This window comes from Drosophila gunungcola (assembly GCF_025200985.1).
Source record: "Drosophila gunungcola strain Sukarami chromosome 3L unlocalized genomic scaffold, Dgunungcola_SK_2 000003F, whole genome shotgun sequence".
NCBI lineage: Eukaryota > Metazoa > Arthropoda > Insecta > Diptera > Drosophilidae > Drosophila > Drosophila gunungcola.
In genome coordinates, this window is record NW_026453179.1 from 3,984,768 (window position 1) to 4,006,417 (window position 21,650).

At 40.6% G+C, this 21,650-nt stretch overlaps 1 protein-coding gene across 1 annotated transcript; it reads right to left on the reverse strand.

The window, feature by feature from the left end:
• Window positions 1-366: 366 nt before the first annotated feature.
• On the reverse strand, window positions 367-20,122 carry LOC128258558 (EGFR adapter protein). The gene is given in 8 exon segments (XM_052990221.1): window positions 367-1,280; window positions 1,525-1,805; window positions 1,924-2,212; window positions 5,478-5,705; window positions 5,707-5,775; window positions 5,777-5,831; window positions 5,913-6,108; window positions 19,611-20,122. Coding segments are annotated over 7 exon segments (1,281 nt in total). The 5' UTR covers window positions 6,053-6,108; window positions 19,611-20,122; the 3' UTR covers window positions 367-1,061.
• Between the last annotated feature and the right edge of the window lie 1,528 nt (window positions 20,123-21,650).

Here is a 21,650-nt window from a genome sequence, read left to right on the forward strand (position 1 = left end):
TTTAAATTTGTACTATTTAGCATATGATAGGTATTATGTCCATCAAAGCTAGGCATCTAAAAGTCGAAACTTTTATCTCACCGAATAGTATCAGAAACAGTAAAGTTAACAACCGTATTAGCGGGGTTTCAACACAGAATAGCGAGTAAGCCAACCGATAGTTTGCTAAAATATCAAAATAATGAAGTAACGCAATCGATAAACGGCGAAAAATTTAAATTTGTTTACTTGTTTCTAAAAATAAAACATAATCGCTTTAATATATAATTCAGCCAATACCAACTAATGGTTTTATGTATTGCATATATGCAATTAGTAAAACACAATAATAAAATAATTTCTTAAGAAGTTTTCATTAAATTTATTACACAAAATACATAGGGTTACAATATAATTGATAAACTATTAAGTTCATATTATAAGTCTATCTAGCTAGTTCTCTGCATTATGAGTGCATCAAATGCACCACAAACAGAATCCATTGTACCCATTCCGCTGCAGCACTCCAAATCCCGGCAGCCGCCTCTCGATGTCCCTGCCCAAACATTAACATTTAATCCGACTGCCCCATTCAGACCTGTCTGTCTGCTGCACCTGCCACTCAGCAAAACCATACATAACGAATAAAAGTGATAAAAACGCGAAAAATAATAATCACTTGATGTCTGTTTGCGTATACATATTGCATGTTTTTGCACTTTTTTAATCAGTTTCGCAAAAATGATTTGAGCGAATTGCATATTTGTGTGCACACCACGCCCCCTTGCAACCACAGCAGCCGCCTCCCCCCACCGCCTACGTACCTGATTTTATTATCAATTTTAATAAAAATTTGTGCACTTTTTGTAGCACCTGGCGGACAGGGCATACAGGTGGGCCATCGCCAGCCGGAATACACATGGACCCTATTTGTCGGTAGCCACGTCAACCGTCGTCAGCACAGCCAATTACGCAAATTAAACAGATTGTTATCCTGTCTCGACCCGGACAATGTGACAAGCCGGGCAGCTTAATTCAATCAACGTGACATAATTACTTAATTAATTAAGTGCGCCCAGTGGTCACACATTCAAATCGGCCATCATTTTGCGAAAGTCGTTGAGCGAGCCGTACATCTCGAAGTCCGCTCCACCGTTCCCGCTGCCGCCCCCATAAACGGCCTGCCGCTGCGATCGGGCATTGGGGGGGCGTGGCAGGGTCAGCGGCACTGGCAGTAGCTCCGGCATCACCGAGTGGTGCGTGATCAGCGCCTTTAGTGAGCTGAACTCCTTGGTGAAACCCTGAAAGGAAAAGGAACAAGGAGGGTATTAATATGATATTAATTATTAATATGAAAAAAACAGCTAATAAAATTATTTAAATAAAACACAGATGAATAATATATTGAGTATTTTTAATTTAAAGCAAAAAGTATTTCAGTACCTAGGTCTTATTATTTTTTTTGAGCCAAATTAATTTTTATTTTAACTTAACAAACATAAACAATGATCAAAATGATTAAAACATATCGATCGGACTGCTCACCTTAATTTTGTAGCCCCTTTGCGTTCTCAGGATTAGGTAGTGGGCCACCCGAGGCGATGGAGGCGGCACTCGAAGGGAGAGGGCAAAACAGCCCGGCTTTGTGCTGCTCTGGCGCACCAGAAACGCACCCGGACTCTGTCGGGATAAAACCTCTAGGGATATTTCCCGAGGAATCCCCGCCTGAAACCAGGCAGCGCCCTTTAGCTCCTGCTGCTCAGACAGGCTGAGATTATCCAGGCGTAAAGGACCATGGGGAGGAAACAGTTTCGGACTGGAGTTGGCTGCAAAAAATTGGGAAATCGAATATAGCACTTATAATACTATTTGAGATGTGAGATGATTTTTAATATAATTATAATTAATAATTATAATTAATGAAATCAATGCCAATGCACCTACCACTGCAGGTCTCCCTTAGATACTTCTTGTTGCTGGCGGGCAGTTCCACTTGCAATCGCTGCGTGGCACTCTCCAGCGCGGAAAGTGACTGGCGGCAGGAGTCGCCGAACTTGCTGGCCACGTACTTGTCCGGCTCGCAGATGGCCTCGTTCACATAGCCGTCGGAGATGGTCTGAGTGGACCCGCACCCGGATCCGGAGGTTAGGGAGGAGCCGCATGTGCTGTGCACCAGCGGGCGACTGTCCTCGGTGCCCCGCAGCAGTCCGATACCCATGGTCAGGCGCTTCACCTGTGGACGGATTGCAATGCACAGAGAGAAATACTTTTTAGTCAGATAGATAACTAAAACAAAAGTATTTGTTTTTTTTTTAATATTCTGTATTACATATAAATGTTTTCTAATGTTAAGCTTTAGCTGATATTGACTTCAACTTTGTAAACCTTTTTGAAAAACATTAATGTTTTTAGATTTCTTAGCACAAGTTTTCTAAATCTTATATTTAAATGTGAACTATTGATTATAATCGGAATGCAGTAGACAGTTTTCTCTAAAAATAAATTAAATTTAAAAAAGTTTAAATCAAGACAGGTTCTTTTATTTAAATAAATTGCTTAAAGAAACATTAAAAACATAAGGTAAAATAAGTTGCAGAAATGACAATATAAAGATTGTCTTACATTAAATAATTAATAAACTTGATTTATTATGTAAAGTTGGGATACTTTATAAAAATTAAATTTTTTTTTTTGTTTTTCATAGCTGTTTTAATTTGTGCCCTTGTTTGAGAGACTTTTTTCAGTGTGCCAACTGCTAGTCGTTCCATTTTGCATGTTGCATGTTGTCTGCCAATTTGGCAAAGTTTTTGCATTGCTATAATGGCATATTCGGGACTTCTGTTGTCTGACCAGTATCGGGGCAGGTGCAGTTGTTCAGGGATTTGTGGCAACTCCACCTCACCTCAAACTCCGATATATTCCTATACCCCATCGGTAAAATCCAACAAACATCAAACACAATTTAGCTTTCACAGGCAGAACCACAGCCGCGTACCTCCTACTTCGAACTTTAGCACTTTTCACCCACCCCCGAAAACAACCGAGATTGATGTGTAAAATTTTTGGTTACCAATAAAATGTTAAACAGGGCTTGCCACGCCCCCCGTTGGCCGCACTACTACGCCCACCCATCAGACGTTGGCTTCTGCGGCAAATTACTTTGAAATGAGTTGAAACGTGAATGAAAAGTTTCTGGCGTTGGCGCATACTGCCTTTGGGTTTTCCTTTTTGGCCGCTTAAATTGTTTCCCATTACGTTGCGTAATTAGCAGCCTAAACGTAAATTGGACTTGGTTATTTCCTCGTAATTTGCGATAATTATGTTGATTTTATGGAGATGAAAGGCGATTTACTTGACTCGAATTTGAGTTAAAGTACTGCGGATTGAGGAGCCGATGATTTGGGAGCTCTTTCAATTGCAGCTAATTAAATTGGCGCATTGGCAGCACTTGGCTGTCGTTAAGTATGCAATCAGAGCGTCGTGCCAACCTAATGCCCCCATTATGCTAATGGCATCGGAAGGGACCAACGCATTATGCAATACAGCCCGGGGGATTCGCACAACTGGTAGACAAATCCCGACTGTAAGGAATGCAGCAAAGCTGCAGGAGAGGGAGGGGGAGTGGGAGGTGGGGGGTGACTGGATTTTCCAAGGTATTTTCCACAGACAATGGCAGAATAGACGTGTCTAAGCAGCAGTTCTCCCGCTGCCATTTGATTTTCTCGCATTCTGCTTGCCTTGTTATCTGTAGAAAAGTTTTCACGTTGCCTACTTTCAGGCGGCGCCAGAGAAAAGTTCTCCCATTGTCCTTTGGCAAGGATTCCATTCCCTAGGCCTAAAAACACGGGACAACGGCAACTGGCTGTCGGATGCATTTGGCGCTGTTGCTGCGATTTATGTGTCATAAAGTCAGTAAGTTAACGGCATTTGCCTGCCATTTCCCAGTCATGCTGCATTGTTCCGCAGGTCTCCTATTTTCGAACTTCAAACTGCACTACAGGAAAATGGGAAGCATTAAACGCATTGCTATAAAACTTTTTTAGCTGCAAGTTTTAATTGATAATATGGACTTGGTTTGAGTTGCTGCCAACAGAAGAAATTATTATGTTTGTGGATTTTACCTACTTACTTAACTTAAGGATAATATATAGTAATTCATTTAATTGTTCATTAATGTTTAGAGTTGGCTTGTTCTCATGTAGTTAATGGTAAATTATCTCAAATTTAAATAACTTGAAAAGTCATTTTTAAGATTTCAGCTATAAAATAGAATTCGAATCCCTTAAGTTTTAATTAGCAGTTCATATATTTTAATATGAGTGTAATAAATATAGTTAGTGATTTTAATGTGCAGAACAATATTATTAGCAGGTTCAAATTTCTAGATTCATATTATTTACTTTCCACTGTACATTTTATATTTCTGTCAGTGTGCTCTGATTTTAGTTCCATTTTAGTTGTGTGCAGTTAGTGCACCTTTGTTAGTGGCGCGTGCCAAAGTGCCGTTAGTCGCAAATTTGCATTTGTGCAAATTAATTTAATGAACTCTTTTTCGGCTGTAGGTTTAGTGGCGAAAACACTTTCCAAGTGGAGTACATACTCTAGACACAATTGCTTTTGAATTCGATTCAAGCAGGCAATTTGAACCAAGTGACTTAAAGTTAACTAAACAGAATTTTTCAGATAAAAATAAAAAATAAAACCGCCTTAGGATAGGTAACATCAAGTGCAAGTGAAGTATACTTAATCCCCAGCCGAAGGATTTCCACTTATTTTAAGCAATTTCCTCTTTTTAAATTTTGTCGATGTTGTCTTGAATTGAGTTGTTTCTTTTCTGGCGCTACCTGGCATTGCTTTTGCATTGAGTGCATCCCCAGCCGATGCTCCAATGGGTAATTCCTTATTCCCCTCCTGTTTCCTCGCAAATCATCAGCGTAAGCAGATTTATGCTTTGTGCAAAGTAATTTGCAAGCAATGAGAAATAGGCTTCAAAGGAACCTGGCAACAATGCAAAAGATGATTGCTCCCTCAACTGCCTTCGCTACATTCATCTACTATTTCAATACCTTGGCTAATAGTTAATATTAACAAGCAGAATGGTTAAAAGAAAGGTAAGAGAAAAGGAGATCATTTAAAAAAAATCGGGGAATAGAACACTTTACCAAAACTTAAGTGATGATTTTAGTACTTAGTTCAAATTAAAATTTAACAGAATTATTTACTTTTAATTGCAAGTCCTTTTTACCTTTAAATTTCTTTAAAAAAATAATGTTTATGTTTTAAGGACCTATTTTAATTTTCTAGATAATATCTAGGCTTAAACTAAACTATAAAAAATTGATTCAAAAATCTGACATTTGTGAATAAAAAATTAATAAATAATTAATTTTTTAAACGAAGGTCTGTTGGGAAGAGATATACTTTTTAAAAATGTTTTTTTTTTAGTTTGCTAAAAAAAGGGCGGCGTTTTTTTTACAGTGAAGCCTTGCAGGACTTACCAGCGGCGGTTTATCAACCAAACGACGGCAATTATTCATTTCAGTGGGCGAGTTATCCTCCTCGGAGCTGGGCGAGCGCAGATGGTGCGGATGCGGATGGGAGCTGGAGTGCGGATGCGGATGTGGATGTGGATGTAGATGCTCCTGCCCGGCAAGCTCCTGGACATCGTGGTGGCTATGCAGCAGTTGCAGCTGCTCCACCGGACGTCGCTGAAGGTGCGGATGCGAAGTGGCTGTGCGGATGCTGCTGCTGGCGGGGCTGAGGCTGCGGATGCGGATGGGCGGATGGCGGATGATGAATGATGGAAATAACGCTGCGGCGATGTCGTTGTCACTGTTCCAGCAGCTGCTTCACTGCGGTTAACAAATGAGCCCAAGGATTAAGGGGGCGGAAACTTTGAGATGAAGCTTAAGGGAGTATTATTTTTTGCTCACCTGGATGGCGACTTCTCAGCAGTCTCTATCAGCGTGGTCTCAGCTGTTTGGGAGGGGGACGACGAGGCTGAGGGAGCGGATATAAACGTGGCTGTACTGTGCTGCGGTTCCAGGCGTAGGCGTATATCCTGCATGGTCATCAATACTGGAGTTATCCTCTATTAGTTTGTTATTTCTTTAAATGTGCAACGCATCTCTAAAAATAATTATAAAAAAATTAATGGTACATTCAAGGCTTTTAGAAATATTCTTAGAACTCTTTATTAAGTAAACGAATTATAGTCATTATCCTAAATTATTTATTTAGATGATGAATCAATCTTCAAAGACGAAGCAAAACATTGCTTAAAAAACATTCCAAGCTTTTGCAAATAATCATTAAAAAACCCAAATAAAATTCATCTTGAAATATTTATTAAAATATTGTGAAATGAAACCAAAAATGTTTCGCAATTTAACTTGTTTTGTAGGCGGCCTAGCTACAGATTTAAATATTTAAGTTTACAAAAAAAATGCCAATCAGTTCATTTATTTGGTTCTTTTTTTCAGCGTGAAGCACCAGAAATGTAAAGAGCTTGTTAAAAGTTGAAGCAACCCTTTCGAAAAAACCGACGAAACTTTTTGCCACTCTTGAGGCCATGAACTTCGGTCACTTCTGGACCTTATGCTAATGGCATCCTTGATGATTTCTTGACTTATTTTTCCAGTGCAACATTTTTCGCCTTGAGCTAAAAGTTTTTGCTTTAAGCTGCTGCCACTTTCAAAAGGCTTTAAGCCTTTCTGACTGCAAACTTTGTGCCCACAACTGGCTGCTCATTGAATCTCTCTTAACATATAAAACTATATACTATATGCGTGTTTGGGTGCCTGTGGCCTGTACCGATGGTTCTTGGGCGAAACTTTTAATGCGATTTTAAGCCTTTTGCTATTAGTTTGCAAATTGTTTCAAGATTTTCCGTATATTAATTTTTAAAGCTTTTTCGGCAGTGGTTTTTCTGGTTTCCGGTGGAGTGCCTGATAATTGAAACCGAATGTGGGTTAAGGTTGAATCGGAGCAAAGAAATCTGAATAGACCAAAGGAGGCCTTAACTTTGCCCCGAAGGTCTCGTCCTGCATCAGTTTTTATTATTCTCCAGCCTGTGCTGCACCACTTTACCCACATTCAAGCAATGAACAATGGGTGTTGTGCAACAAAAGAACTTGCAACATTGAGGGGAAGGCAAAAGGAGGTGAAAAATCACTGGGGTGGTGTAATAAAAGCTGCAGCAAGGCGCAAGTGTCGACAGTTGTTGAGATGTTCTTAGATGCTCTGTGATGCTGCTCTGCATTTAACAAGTATACGCCATGCTGGCCGGGCATTAATTTGGCCAAGGATGAGGAGTCACAAATGTCCTGACATTTGCCGGCACCCCGAGCAAAGTTTTGCAAAGTGTCGAATGACAACAAGAACTGCAACTCGGATTCCTTTTGGATGGCAAAGTGAGTGAGACTGTGTCGCACATGTTAATTTGACTTGTCATACAGCAAACGCATCCACATGTTGTAGCTACAAGGATAATAAGCTTCAAATATCTGCAAGCTGCGGAGTGACAACATTTTGCATAGCACACAATTTAGCGTCTTTCGACTGAGAACTTACTTACTTCGTTGGGATAAAGCAAGAGCCAGCAACTTAGTCCTGTGTTTTTTACTTTGTCTCAAATCAAGTTAAAGTTTGGCTCAATAAATTTCACAAAAAGTTTGCGTGTTATTGCTGTTTGTTGTGGGTAAGCAAAGGTATTTTTATCTATTCAAGGAAACTGGAACTGCAAAGACGCTAGAGAAGTTTATGCTAGTCTGCTTTTTTAGAAATGCTAAAGCTTAAGTTCAACTTTTTGTGCGTTTTATTTACAAAGGGCTTAAGTTTTTTATTTTTGCATTCCTATTTTTAAAAATATTGGAAACATGCTAGTTTCATTTGCAATCAAATTTGTAACCCTTTTCAGATTTATTTTAAGAAGTATTCAAATCGATTGTTATCATCTGGTAAGCATTTCAACACCTTTTGGTTAGAGTTTTGGCAGCTCTTATTGTCACTTTGTTTTCACATCCCCTATCTTTTGAATATTCTTAACTCCAGTCTGTTATTCTTTTGCTTGCTGGGAATTGAAATTTACCTTTATGGCACCTGTCTGTGTGTCTGTTGCCATATGACAACCTTTATATCCACATCCTCCGTGCGCTCCATAAGTTTATATATACTCCGGACTGCGTTAGTCCGCTTCCGCTCACATCCCGTACATTTGCTTGTTAGTTTATTGAAATTGATATTATGGTTATATGCTACTTCCCGCCATTACTTCTTTCGCCCTGCCTCTGTCTCCGTTTATATCTATTTTCATGGAGATTTTGTTGCAGAATTCATTGTTAAATCGTTCGGAATAGTTTTTTTCCCCTTGGCTTTCGCTGCAGACAAAGTTTGATTGTCATATGAAGTGTTGGTGTCTCATGTCTGCCGCCTGGACTTTTTCTCAGTCCTCGGTTCCCCATTTGGCTTGTTCATATTTTTCGGTGCAGAACCCAATCCCTTTGGCAAATTGCACTCCAGAGTCGCCGCCAGAGTCGGTTCTTTATGGACCCCGTTTGACAAAGTCTTTAAAGCGCTTACGTCAATCAATGGCCTGCAACATGCAACTAAAACGGATGTGGTTGCCGCAACAATCGCAATAACAATAACCAACGAATGTCAACAGTCTTTGAACCCGGCTAAAACACAGTCGCAGATACAGATACAGATACAGATATAGATACACTCGCGGAAACAATAACCTGGGTGGGCTTTGGGCCGACATGTGAATTGTGGTAATGGAATACTCGGTAAACAACTCCTTAGAGCGAGAAATAACGGGACTGCCACTTATACAACCTCAAATGTTGTAGGTGCGCCCAGTGAACAGGGGACTACAATTTTTAAAAGACTCTTAAAAATGGCAGCAAGCACAAAGTACAAAAATCTGTTCTCAGCTTGTGACGTTTTGAATGATCTTTTAGCCCGTTATTTTCAAGGAAAAAAATATTCTTGTTAAACGTTAGTGTTTGGGATATAGCAATTTATTGTTGGGTTATTTTAGAAAGGTATTTTTGTTATACTCACTAGCTAGAAATTGAATATTAATGACTTTTAGATAATAGAAAACAATCATTACAAAAGCTAACGATGATTATGAAATGTTTACTCAAGGATATGATTGAAAGTCAGGCTTTGAGCCACATGTTCTCTGCCAACTTCGCTTCTAGCAAATGCAGCATAGCCCCTTCCGTTAGGGTATAAAATCGGCAGTTTAAAGAGCTAAAAGCCAAGGCGAAAGGGGCTGCGGTACATTGCATACCAGGCACGACAAACACTAACTACGGCCCCACGTTGGGCGCCACAACATATCCCAAAATTTATGTAGCCATCAAAACCAACGAAGTTGGGGCTCCAAATTGGCAAAGATACCGAGGATGAGGCCGAGGATGTGAGCGTGTGGCAGCCACGAATGCAGTTCAATTATGAATTATGCCAACAATTTCGACTGACATGTTTGCCATCGTCTTCGAAGTGGCTGAGCCACTAATTAAATTCAGCTCTGTGGGGTCGATTTGTTGTGCTAATGCGACTCGCGTAATTACACAAGCCGCTGCGATGGCGACAACGGCGGCAACATTCCAAGACGATCGGTGCGTGCGTCAATAGAACAGTGAGAAATGCTTTGTAGCCTTTTAAGGGAAAGGAGGACCAGAAACTGCACTGAAAATGTTACTTTCCTTATAATTAAAAGTTACGGATTGGCTTCTCTCTTCTTAACTAAAAAAAAAAAGTCACCCAATCTTAGACCCTCGATCGCAAAAACATTAGACAGCAATAAAAAAAAAAAGAATCAAAGTCTAAAACAATTTGGTATAATACTTTTTTTAAATATTAAACAAAAATTATAAGTAAATATATTTATCAATAATAATTTAATAATTTCTGTTGTGTATATCAGAATGAAATTCAAAAGTTACTTTTAGATTTTTATTTTTCTCAGTGTCCAGCTCTAAGAGGAGCTTTAAGCCTGTGCGACGGGCTCCTTGGCGTCGTGTCTCTGTCCGCATTTGGCATGTGCAACAGCAACATCAACGGCGACACCAGCAACAGCAACAAAGCTGCAACAGCAGCAACAAAAAGCACAACAACAACAATGGGTTCTTTGTTGTGCCAGCTCCTTGTTGCCATGGCCATTGTTGTTGTTGCTGCAATTGTACATTGACACCTCCTGGCTGCCACTGTTGTTGCTGTTGTTGTTGCTGCTGCTTTGAGACCGACTTTGGCTTCTTTTTCATACCCTCACCAAGATGGATAAAACTATGATCAGGAGGTTGTAATTTATAGGAAACTTTTTTTTTTCTTTTAGGGCTTTAATATTCATTTTAATTTATATTAAAAGACAACAACTAAAAATTAGTGTCAGCTTGCAAAGTAAACTTCCCACAAAGTAAAGTCAACTTGCTTAATTAAAACCAAGAATAATAATACTAAACTTTTGAAAAAAATGAGATAGAAAAATCGTTGACAGCATGATTGAAAAATTATTAAAACATATAAAAATGGGAATATTTTTTGTAAAGAGTATTTAGAGATTCGGCTTTCCTTAAGCGATCTTCTTTTTGTTTTATTTTTTGTTTACTCTGTCGCGGCGACGTACATAAAATTTATGTCGCCTAAAGTGCAACTCTGACAATGTGAGCTTGTAATTTGTTGTTTTTGTTTTTGCCGTACTTGTGGTTGTCAGCACTTGGCCATGGCTATTTAATGATTGTGTCGTGCAAATACCAAAAAGCCACGGGAGAAAACCATTCTCCGCTCAAAGTCCGACTTGAAGTCCAATTTCGACTCATGAGACCCCAAGGAAACTGAATCCGAATACGCCAAAGTCAGCTGTTCCACAAGTGGATGGGGGGATAAGTGGAAGGCGAGGGGACTGCAGGTGAAAGGCGAAAGGCTTTTGACTCGGCACTTGTCACCTTTGGGCTTCCCAACCTTTTACCCCCCTCCATCCCCAGAACTATATAAATATAGAGAGACGGAAAGATAGTTGTAACACCCTCCCAGGCGACAGTTCAATAAAAGTTATGCCAGTCTGATGACACAGTTTCCCAGCAGTCGAAAGGTGATGCATTTTCCGGGCATATTGAAAAACTTTTGCCTCGTTGACTGCGAAAATGAAATATGTTTGGCTGCCTTTTTAGGAATGCATCCTCCTTTCCTTGCCTGAAGTGACTTCGAAAAACTAAAATTGATACAGTTCAATAGAAGATCAGGGAGAATTTTCTACATTTGCAATTGATTTGGGGTTTTTACTGAATTATGTTTAAGCCTCTAAGCCTCATGAAAACTAATTTTAGAAATTTTTTAAAATGTTGCCATCAGGATAATAAGTGTGTGGTAAATGTATATAAGTGCTTGTTTTCATAAATAATGTTTTATTTTCCCCCAGAATTTTTAAATATTTTTAATTATTCAGTGTTGAGAGAGTAAACAAAGATAAAAAATTCTCCGCTCTGCAGATAGCAGGGAATTATGCTATCTGAACCCCAAAAACATGATTTGCAGCCCCGACAAAGTGTGGCAATAATTTCCAGGCAAGTCGAAAGACCGAAATGCCAGGGGCAGGCTCGAGGCACGCCTGCATTCCATTAATTAACAATTAGTGCCGTCAAGAGGGGGTCTTCCCTGGATTTCTTTCCCCTTTTTGTATTCTTTTTTATACATTTTTTTTTTTTTTTGGAATGCCGCGTCGCTTTCCGGTGAGATGGAATTGGGTCCCGGACAGGACAGGATACGGTAGCCGGTGCTCAGTGCACACAATCTGTTGATAATGATGCGGCAACGCCTTCTGCAATTTGGACCGTTAAGACGGGCAGAAAGAGTTAAGAGCTGAGAGCTAAGAGGGATATGGCCAGATCCCAGCTAATGTCAAAGATGACAGCCCAGATGATGACGGGGCCAGGATGGGAATGAGAATGAGAATAAAAATGACGACGACGACTGATGACTTGTGTAATAAGTGGAAAGAATCTTGTCGAGAAACAATAACTCGTTGGTGCGTGGCTTTGAACTTGAACTTTAGTGGTGTCTGGTGGCTGGTTGCTAGTTGCATGTTGCATGTTGCCGCAAACACAGCTTAATGATGGTTTTCATTCCGGTCTACCATTTTTTTCTTCTTTCGGCTTGGCTAGATCGCTCGACTGACTGCTCTCGACTCTGTGCGCCTGTTAACTTGGCCATGAAACATTCGCAGCCGGCCAGAAAATTCACAACCGGCATTGGGAAATCGCTGGCAGACGAACAGGGGGTAAAAAGTGAGTTCACCTCGCCGCTTTACGTGTTTTTCTTGTTTTCTTTTATTTTCTTTGCTTTGTTGTTTTTTTTTTTTTTTTGGTTGCATCTACGCGATCTCTTTGGCTGGATTCTGTAAGCCCCTTAACCCCCGCCCATCATCCTCGAAAGAAAACTCGTTTTCCTCGCCATATTTGTGCGTGGCGGCGTCTTAACCGCAAATCCTTTTAGATATGAATTGAATTCATATATTATTTATGATCTGTTTATTTTTATTGTGCATGCCAGATGAACATCATAATGATGATTGGCTGCCACGATAGCCAGGGGCTGAGGGGAAAGGGGGCAAATGCCATGCCTGTCGCTCAGCCTGTCAGAAATGAGAAAACTTCTAATTGGAATTGCTAATCAAGTCGGGCAATTTTCGGTCGATTCTCGCTACTCATATTGTATCTCTGGATCGATCACACTAACTGGGTTAAGTGGAAGCAAATTTATCGAGTTTAAATTTAACATTGAGCAAAACAATATGAAAGGAATGGTAAAATGAAAAGGAGTTTGACTATTTCAAGTAAAAATAAAATAAGTTAAGGAACAGCTAAATTATTTCATTCAGTTATAAGATACTTAAGCTATTTATTCAATGACAAATTAAAATATTTATAACTGACTATGGACCGTTTTTTGTTGTTTTTCAAATGCGAAAGTTCTTCTTAAAAACCAAAATATTTATTTACTTGGATACAAATCTTAAAGTTATAAGAACCGCTTAGGTTTGAGAATTACTATTTCAGGTTTAATGAACACTTTCCTTAACAAGTTTTTGGCTAATTTTATACTTCTTGATCTTTTGGCCAACGCTTTCCTGTTTAATATTCCTGCAGTCTGGCAACGAAGCCCGCAGTTTATGACCCCACAGTTTGCAACACTCCCACAGTCACCCGCCCTCGAAATGTTCTGCCCACTTTTGGGCTCTATTCTTGGCGGACAATATCCAGTTTAAACTGAGACGAGACCACGGCCAACGGCGCCCCACACGACGATTCGCAAAGTAAATCGTTGGCAGCAAAGTTTTGTGCCTTGATTGCCTCACCTGCCCCACTTGCCCCACCTCTCAAGTGGCGACCCTCTGCTAACTTGGCCTGTCAGACTGTTGCCAGCAGAACATGGCCTTAATGGTCGACCGTGTATAGTATACATGGCTCATACCCTCATACTCGTCGCCGGGCTGGTTATTACAATTATTATTGTTGTTGACATGCCGCTCGTCGCTGACAGCGGGCAATTTAGCGGCGCTTCCAAGGGGTTGGGTAAATTCTGGGTGAAAACTCTGCATGGAAAATGGGATATGCTACTACCCAAAGTGGCAGCAACAAGAATCCGAAAATTGTTCAAAGCAATTAGACCGCAAAGTGATGGGCAAATGGATCTCTAAGAGTTCAATCGATTGGATCTCTTTGGAAACGGCAGCAGACACTTCAAATGCACTCGAAACTCAAGAGCTTTTCCGGCTCAATTCTCCATGCAGCGGGAAATGCCACTTTTCAGTGACAGCTTGAGGTGTTTAACCCGCGTAGAAAAAAAAATATTTTATTATGCTGAGCGAGGGAAAAAAGCGAAGCGTGGAATGCAATTAAAATGCAACTTCCCAAGCGGATTATGCCAAACATATATGCACATATATTCAGGTCCTGCCAAATACTTAGCCCAGAAAAGGGATAAAAAGCAAAAGCGGAAGCTTCGAAAAAAATGGGTAAAAAGGGGAAAACGTTAAACAGTTTAGCAGTGCTTTCCTGTGCTCCGCTTTAATGATAATGAAGATTATGCCACACGTGAGGGGCATCGAATAGGGGGGGTGGAGTGTTGTGCATGCAAATGATGTGTTGGACTGGAGTTGCATGATGATAATGTTGCTGCTGGCGCTATAATGAAATTGTTGCTGAAGCGTCGGTTTGGAAAAGTGCAAAGCCAAAGCAGAGCTGCTGTTTCTTCACCAGTATCTTGTGTGTGAGTGTGTATGTTGGTTTTTGTTTACTAGTATATGTTAGCCCCTCTTCAAGTGTCTCTTTACGGGAACCGCTTTGCGTGCTGAAGATGAGATGGAAATTTTTAGAATACGCTGAAAAAGAGTTGTTCGATGTTCAAAAAACAAAAAGTAAGGGATTCTCATAGTAGAAAATTTCAATAAAAAACTCATCTAGACATTTAGTTAAATTTGGATCTCTTTTGCTGGAAAACATTCCAATGGTTAAATAAAAAACATATAGTTAACAACTGATTACATTAAATAAAATACTTTCTCCTGTAAAATTCAAGATAATGTTGTACACACAAAAAACGTTAAACGTTTTATACAACAATTTTTAATTATTAAATTTCTACACATTGTAATCCTACACACATTGTAAACAATCTCTTTAAATCCTTTAACTATTTCTCTTCTTTGTTCTTTAATTATTATTATAGTTGGCGTAACGTTTATTTATAAAAAAAACTAAAATCGTAGATAAAATCTGTATGTAAAAAGTTACGATCCATTTTAATGCTTTATTGCCTTAATTTTATTTAAATAATGAGGAATAAAGAGTATTCAGTTTGCAGCTAGAAATAACTGGTTTTCGATATCGTTTTGCTGTCTTGCATTTTTTTTTGCCCACTCGCGGAACGAACTACTGAAATGATGTAAACAAATTTCGAGGAAAACAATTTGGATAATTACATTATTTTGATGAAGAGTTACAGTTATTACGGCAATGGCCATGAGGAGCTTAAGGGAGGGGGCGGGGCCTTGGGAGGATGCCGGTGATGAGCTGCCGAGATCCGCTGTGTGGTCGTTTATGACTGGCGATGGGATAATTGCACGATTGCCGCATTGCACGGCATGCAAATGAGCCTTCGTACTTAACCCTGATACGGGTCCAATCATAAAACACATTTGCTTTAATTATAGGTATGCCATGGAAATCTGAAGGATTCAGCTCGTCTTTGGCTTAAAGCCAAAACGGAATTGCATTTTGGGGCCGGCTCCCATTTATAGCCTGGCAATAACGCAATAACCGCAGGCTGCCTGCTGGCAACAAAGTGGCATTTTCATTATGGAAACCGAAACCGAAGCGCTTCCACTTGGCCAACTTACACCTGCCCGGCTTTTCATCCTCAGCCTGGCCTCGATTCAATTGCAGCTTCAATTTATACAATTATTATTATAGGCCATGGCCTGCCACGCCCCCATGAAACATTCGGGCGTAACGCCTACGGGCGATGGCCAGGCAATTGAAATTGATTTGCCGAAAATGCTCGGTGAAAATTGCCGGGTTGAGGCCAAAACAATTTCCCAACATTTACATAATTTTCCTTTGTTGCAACCAAACGGCTCCGAAACTGAAATTGTAAACTCTGGATCTGGCTGGCATCTGCGGTTTTTCCTCCCGGCCTCGTTACGCTTGTGATTTTTCCAATGAATATCGTTAGCATTTCATTAAAAGGCGGCGATACTGCGGTTGTCCCGCTGCCAGCGCTTCTAATCGTAAATATTTCGTGTAAATATTTATACATTTGTCGGACTTCTCGTTCGGGGGCAAACGAACGCATAAACATGTCGATAAAGAATCCCGGAGCAGGTTCTCATTCTCTCATCCGCTCCCCCTGTGTTTTTGGGTTTTGGACACTGAAGACTTAAGAGTACGGGTATTGGGTATTGAGTATTGGGGATCGGAGATCTGGGATCTGGGATCACGAAACTTGCAGTTGGAATCTTGCCGGTTTTGATGTTGCTCCTGAATTTGATGAACTCTTGGCATCCGCTGGATATTCGTTTCCATTTCGCCTTTGTTCCAGCTACCCAACTATCCAGCTGCGGTCCCGACTTTGATTGTCTTTTAATTAAACGACAGGCGAACAATAAAAAATGCTCCAAACTGGTTTCATTAATTTTCACAGACCTCTCCCTCGGTGCAGTGTAATTTGAGTTCCCACTGCGCTGTATAGCTATGTCGCTATATCGCTATATCTTTTAACTGTCCGTCGGTCGGTTGTTATTTGCTTTATGGCTGTCAAATTTGCTGCTTATCAGGCGCTTTATCTAGATCTCTACCTGTCGTCATCGTCGTCGCTCTGTCAATAGCCAAGACTTTAGATTGGGCCGAGTTGGAGTTGCATTTCCTCGGCTTATCTTATTAGAGCAAACGAAAATGCAATTCACTAAATACTCGGAAAAACCTTTAATTGGATGCAGGTCGTCTGATAAAGTTACTTTCGAGTGGGCGAGCAGCAGCTGATAAACCTGGAATTTACTTAGTTGCCAGTTGGGTTAACACTTTGATAATTCAGTTGAACTGTATAGCGGTTGCTTTAGTGTTGAATTCAGGGAATTAATTTACGTTTATTTCAGGAATAACTTACACTCTTTTATAGCTGTTAAAATAGTTCATTTAGATAATAAGGCCGTTAAATGGTACTTAATAGGTTTTTAGTTGGGTTTTGTATAGTTCTAGGTATTAACAAAATATAAACTTTTATTTAATTTATACATAAATACCCCAAGAAAAAAAGCTTGTTTATTTTTCCCCGCTTTTTCTTAACTACCTTTTTTAAATTATTCTTCTGTTTGAGTTACTTGATTGCCTGTCGACTGGCTCGGAATTCCAGCCCACCTCAGTTTAATTTGTTGAAAATTAAAGTCACGCCGTTGATATAATTCCACTCCATTATGTGACAAGACAACTCGACGATCCGAGCTCTGTTCCTCCACCTCCATCGTTGGTATTTGCGAGATTTGTTGGTGCCGCAGTCGTTTACCTTAATTCGCCTGTCCAAATTGCTATTTATATGCATCGCCCTCGCTTTTAATTTGCAGCGCAAATCACGAGCAGCCCCGCCAGCCACCGATCCTACACATATACCTGAATACCTGTATATATGTATAAAAATAGGAGGGTACGGCTGTAGGTTCACCTACTCCTCCTGCAATCGAAAAACAAAATCAACAGGTGGCGCGCATATTTCAACATGCGGCTGCCAAGCGAACCGACCGAAATATCAATAAAAATGCCATTTGTTGCGATTGTGCACGGAACCTAAGAGTCTTGGGGACTGGGGAGCTGGATCTGAAGATCCGGGGAACTGGGGAACTAGGCAACCGAAGTCTTCGGGCTGAGAACCTCTGGCAGCCACACATAGATAATTTGCCCAGCAACCTGGGCTTTTGATGATATTTCTGCTCGTTGTGTCTTTTTTTGGCTTCGTTTAATTTATTGGCCACACTTTGCTGCTGATGCTGTTGCTGCCGCTGCTGTTGCTGCATTTAAACGACAAGTGTTGCAAATAAAAAGGAAAAATTAAAGCGGTGCAAATTAGAGGTGGTGGCGAGGGAAAAGCGGAGGTAAACGATGGAAAACCAAAGGCGACGTCAACACCAGAGGGCCGGAGAAAAAACGTGTTTGCGGCTAAAAACTATTAAAAAAGCGCCCAGATTGCAGTTGTTTTGCCGGTGGTGCGGAGCAAGTGACTTGGTCGCGGTGGCTTAATAAAGGCAGCCAGGTTTAGGGTTAACATCCCAGCGCCAAAGGCCAAAAGTGCTGGCCAATGCAAACAAACAAACAAACAAAAAGCGTTGCTGCTGTTGCCGTTGCTGTTGCTGTTGTTGCTGCTGTTCTTGCTGTTGTTGCTGCTGCTCAAGCACGCCAGCAACATGTGTACTTGCAGCAAAAAGTCCAAAATGAAGACATGAGCCAGAGCCAAAGAGCCGGAACACCAGCAACAGAAAAAGCAACAGCAACAGCAACAGCAACGTCGACCTTCTTTTGTGAGGCCCAGCTGCATAATTGCTATGGCAACAGCCAGCTAACGAGTTGGGGTTGCAAGTTGCAAGTTGCTAGTTGCTCGTTGCTAGTTGCCGGGGGACAAGTGGAGACCTCTCTCAGCTGACAGTTGAGAAATTAGAACGGTTTTTGTCTTCCAAATCACATGCACGTGTTGCTCTAGTCCCATGCAGTTGCTGTCGTCGTTTGTTGGCCGCATCCTCGAATGATTGGCGGCTGATGCAGGTTGCAGGTGCGTGCTGCAGTTGCTGTTGTGTAAGATCAGGATGAAGCCAAACCCCATTTGGTGCAAGCTTAATCAACGTTGTAATTTAGGTTTATTTCCTACCCTTACTCGGGGTAAATGAATTTTTAAAAAGAGCTTGGAAGCTTTTAAAGAACAGAAAACATGTATCCTTTTCAATATTGGTCTACAAGTTTTCCAAGAATACACATCTATATGATGTTACAATCTATTTTGCTACTATAATTGCAATGTAACAAAAGAAATATGATTGATTAATGTAAAATTACCATATACTAGCCATTTCAAGGATCAATAGTTCTTTTTCTGCCTACTTAAAAGGAGGTTTTCTGCTTTCCACCAAAGTGTATTTCAAATTTCGTTCGTTTTCAGCATTATTTTCCTTTGAAGCCAAAATCCCCCATTGAATTTCCTAATTGATTTGAAGGTCTTTTTGTTAGCGCAAATCTTCATCTCTGGTGCAGTTGTTTGCGTTGCTGTTGCAGCTTGTTGTTGCTGTTGTCATGTTTTGTCTTAAAGTTAAGGTTTCTCCCCATGAGCTGCATATTCGATTACCCACCGACACAACTCCGACACGGGCCTCCTCATTGAGGGAGGGTTTGTTTAAGCAATCTGCGTAGGTGGACATTGGCGCATGTTGTTGCCGGTGGGTTCGTATGTTGCTGTACGTGATTGCGGGCTGTTGCCGTTGATTATTGCCTCTCGCGGCACGCATATAAATCTCGGTGTTTAAATCTCGAGTTAAACTTGTAAATTAAAACCTTAATGAGTCTATGGAGTGGGTCTGTGTTTAATGCCACGCTGTGCAACATGGCTAGGATGCAGAGAAAGGAGCAGGGGTGTGATTTATGCCGTTCACGGGCACTTTAAGGCTCACACCTGGGTCTGTGTGTTCTAAGCGAATATTTAAGCGAAATACCTCCCAATTGATTCTCCCTCCCCCACAGTCGCGAAAAATAGCGTGTTTGTTTCCTTTACGATCACCAGCAATTAGCTTTCCACAATCACATGCAAGCCACTAACCAAAGAAGTCCCACAACCACAGCCGATGGCTTTCTGTTGATTTCTCCGGCTAATTAATGCCCAGCGAATATTCTCACGCTTGGCCAAGAAAAGAACACGGGAAATAAGGCAACCGCAGAACATGTTCTCCTTCAGCTGACCAGCAATGTGTAACAATCTCCGGCTTCCTCAATTTAATTTGCATATTTATGTATGCCTGCCCACGAGTTGATTAATTTCCGACAACTAACTCGGCCGCTTAGATTGGGATAATTGCATAATTATATAATTACCTTATGAATATTACTTTACGGGCAAGGAGTCAACTCCAGCAACAGGTGTGCCGATCGCTTTCAAAGGTCACAGGCGTAAATCAATTAATTTCCATATATTTCGGAGCACAAATGTTGCTGGCTTGTTTGAATTTATTTTTCTGTGAACACTTGTTTCGCAATGAATTAAGTTATGCACACACACACTTTTTAACTGTTACGAAATAGGCTGCAACTTTAATCCGCCTGGCAACCTGTCTCTTTGTATTTGCGATATTCAACCGAAACTAGCAACACAGCACGACGGCAACACACACGACGAATGCTGCTGATGTGACTGCTGCGATGTTGGTGCTGCTCCGACCACGACGTTCGCTTCCGCTGACTCAACGCAAACGACTAAAAAAGGCCACATAAATTTTGATGCACATTCAATAGGCCAGGCCAGGCCAGAGAGCCAGGCCCGACCAGGCATTCAGCTGGCAGCAATGGGCAACATACACACCAGCAACAGCAACAGACACACCAGCAACAGCAACAGACACACCAGCAACACCAGCGACAGCAGCAACCAGTTTCCTTCCATTCACACGGACATTGTTTGTGGATCACAAGTGGCAGTGGCCCAACTGCGTTCCACTTTCCAGCTTCCACATTCGACTCGTTTACGACCTGCCAGCGGTTTGTTATCTTTTATGATAAGACCCGAGAACCGCTTTTTACGACCTGAAGCTTAATAATTTTTAATGCCCACTTCTGGGAGCCGCCTGAAATTGATAATTTCCACTATTCCTTCAAATGCGTATGCCCCGCCTGACTAATTAATTGATGGCTCAATTAGGGTGAGTGTTTCTCGAACGGATGGATAGTTAGAAGGAGCTTCAGATGGTCGCTTGATTTTTACGATTGCCGGCAAGCATTTGCGGTGAGGATGTACTTAAGAAGCGGGTTAAGATGAGTTTGAATGTCCATGTGATGGTTAATAATTGGGTAATCAACTAAAGAGGCAGGCATTCCAATGATATTTGCGGTGCTTAAAAAATCCGGTTGACTTGTAAGTTAGTTAATTTTATAAATTCTTGTTTCAATTTAATTTATTGCCCTTTTGATACCGATAGCTTTTAATTAAGTGATATTTAAGAGCAACCAAGAGATGTAAAATTTAGAGGAAAAATTAGAACAAAATAGTGGAATTTGTTTACCAAAGTATTTATTTAAGTGTAATTAAGAACAAACGTGAACTGCCACAGAAATAAACCACCTACTAATTTTTTTGGGATCTTTGGAACCCTCCTTCATAACACACATGAAATAAAGAATAATCCTTGTGTAGCGTGTTTAATATATTTGTTTTATGGGCTAATTATCAAAAAAATAAAAAGACCAATAATTAGGTGTACATTAAAAATATTTCGCTCTAGTTTGAACAGAAAAAAAATTAAAAAGTAAACAATCACACAAAATTATTGTGAACAATAAAATTATTATCCCTTAATGGAAATAATCAATTTTTTAAATTTTAAAATGTTCCCAACACATAAAGTTTGCACTTTTGTTTTCTGTCTCACGAGTCGGTAAAATGAAATAACTTAGGAAAATGTTCCGGTCTTTGCAACTTTGGCAACTTTGTCTTTCGCGAATCACCACGCCCCCTTTCCGCCCTTTAGCTCATTGGCGCGGCAAAAAATTAATTAAAAATGCATTAAAATTGTTTCCCGTTCGCATTTCCCCTTCGGGAACTCCGCTTTTCGCCTGTTTCTCGAACTCAGCCCCATTGCTGCTGAAATGCCAATCGCAGCTGGCAAAAGGCGCATACAGCAAATACTGGGCAAGAGCAACAACATCAACATCAGTGAATACCGCGAATACGAACTGAGATGGCAGCAAATCTTTTCTCCACTTTTGCACAACTCCAAAGTATTTACAAGCTTCAGTTGGCAGTCGCATCTAAAAATGTTTGGCATTTGCCAACACGCACCAATGAATAAGTGAGTTCAAGAGGGGGGGTTCGGACGGAAAAGCGGTGGAAAATCTGCGGAAAAGAGGTGGGTAAGTGAAAAT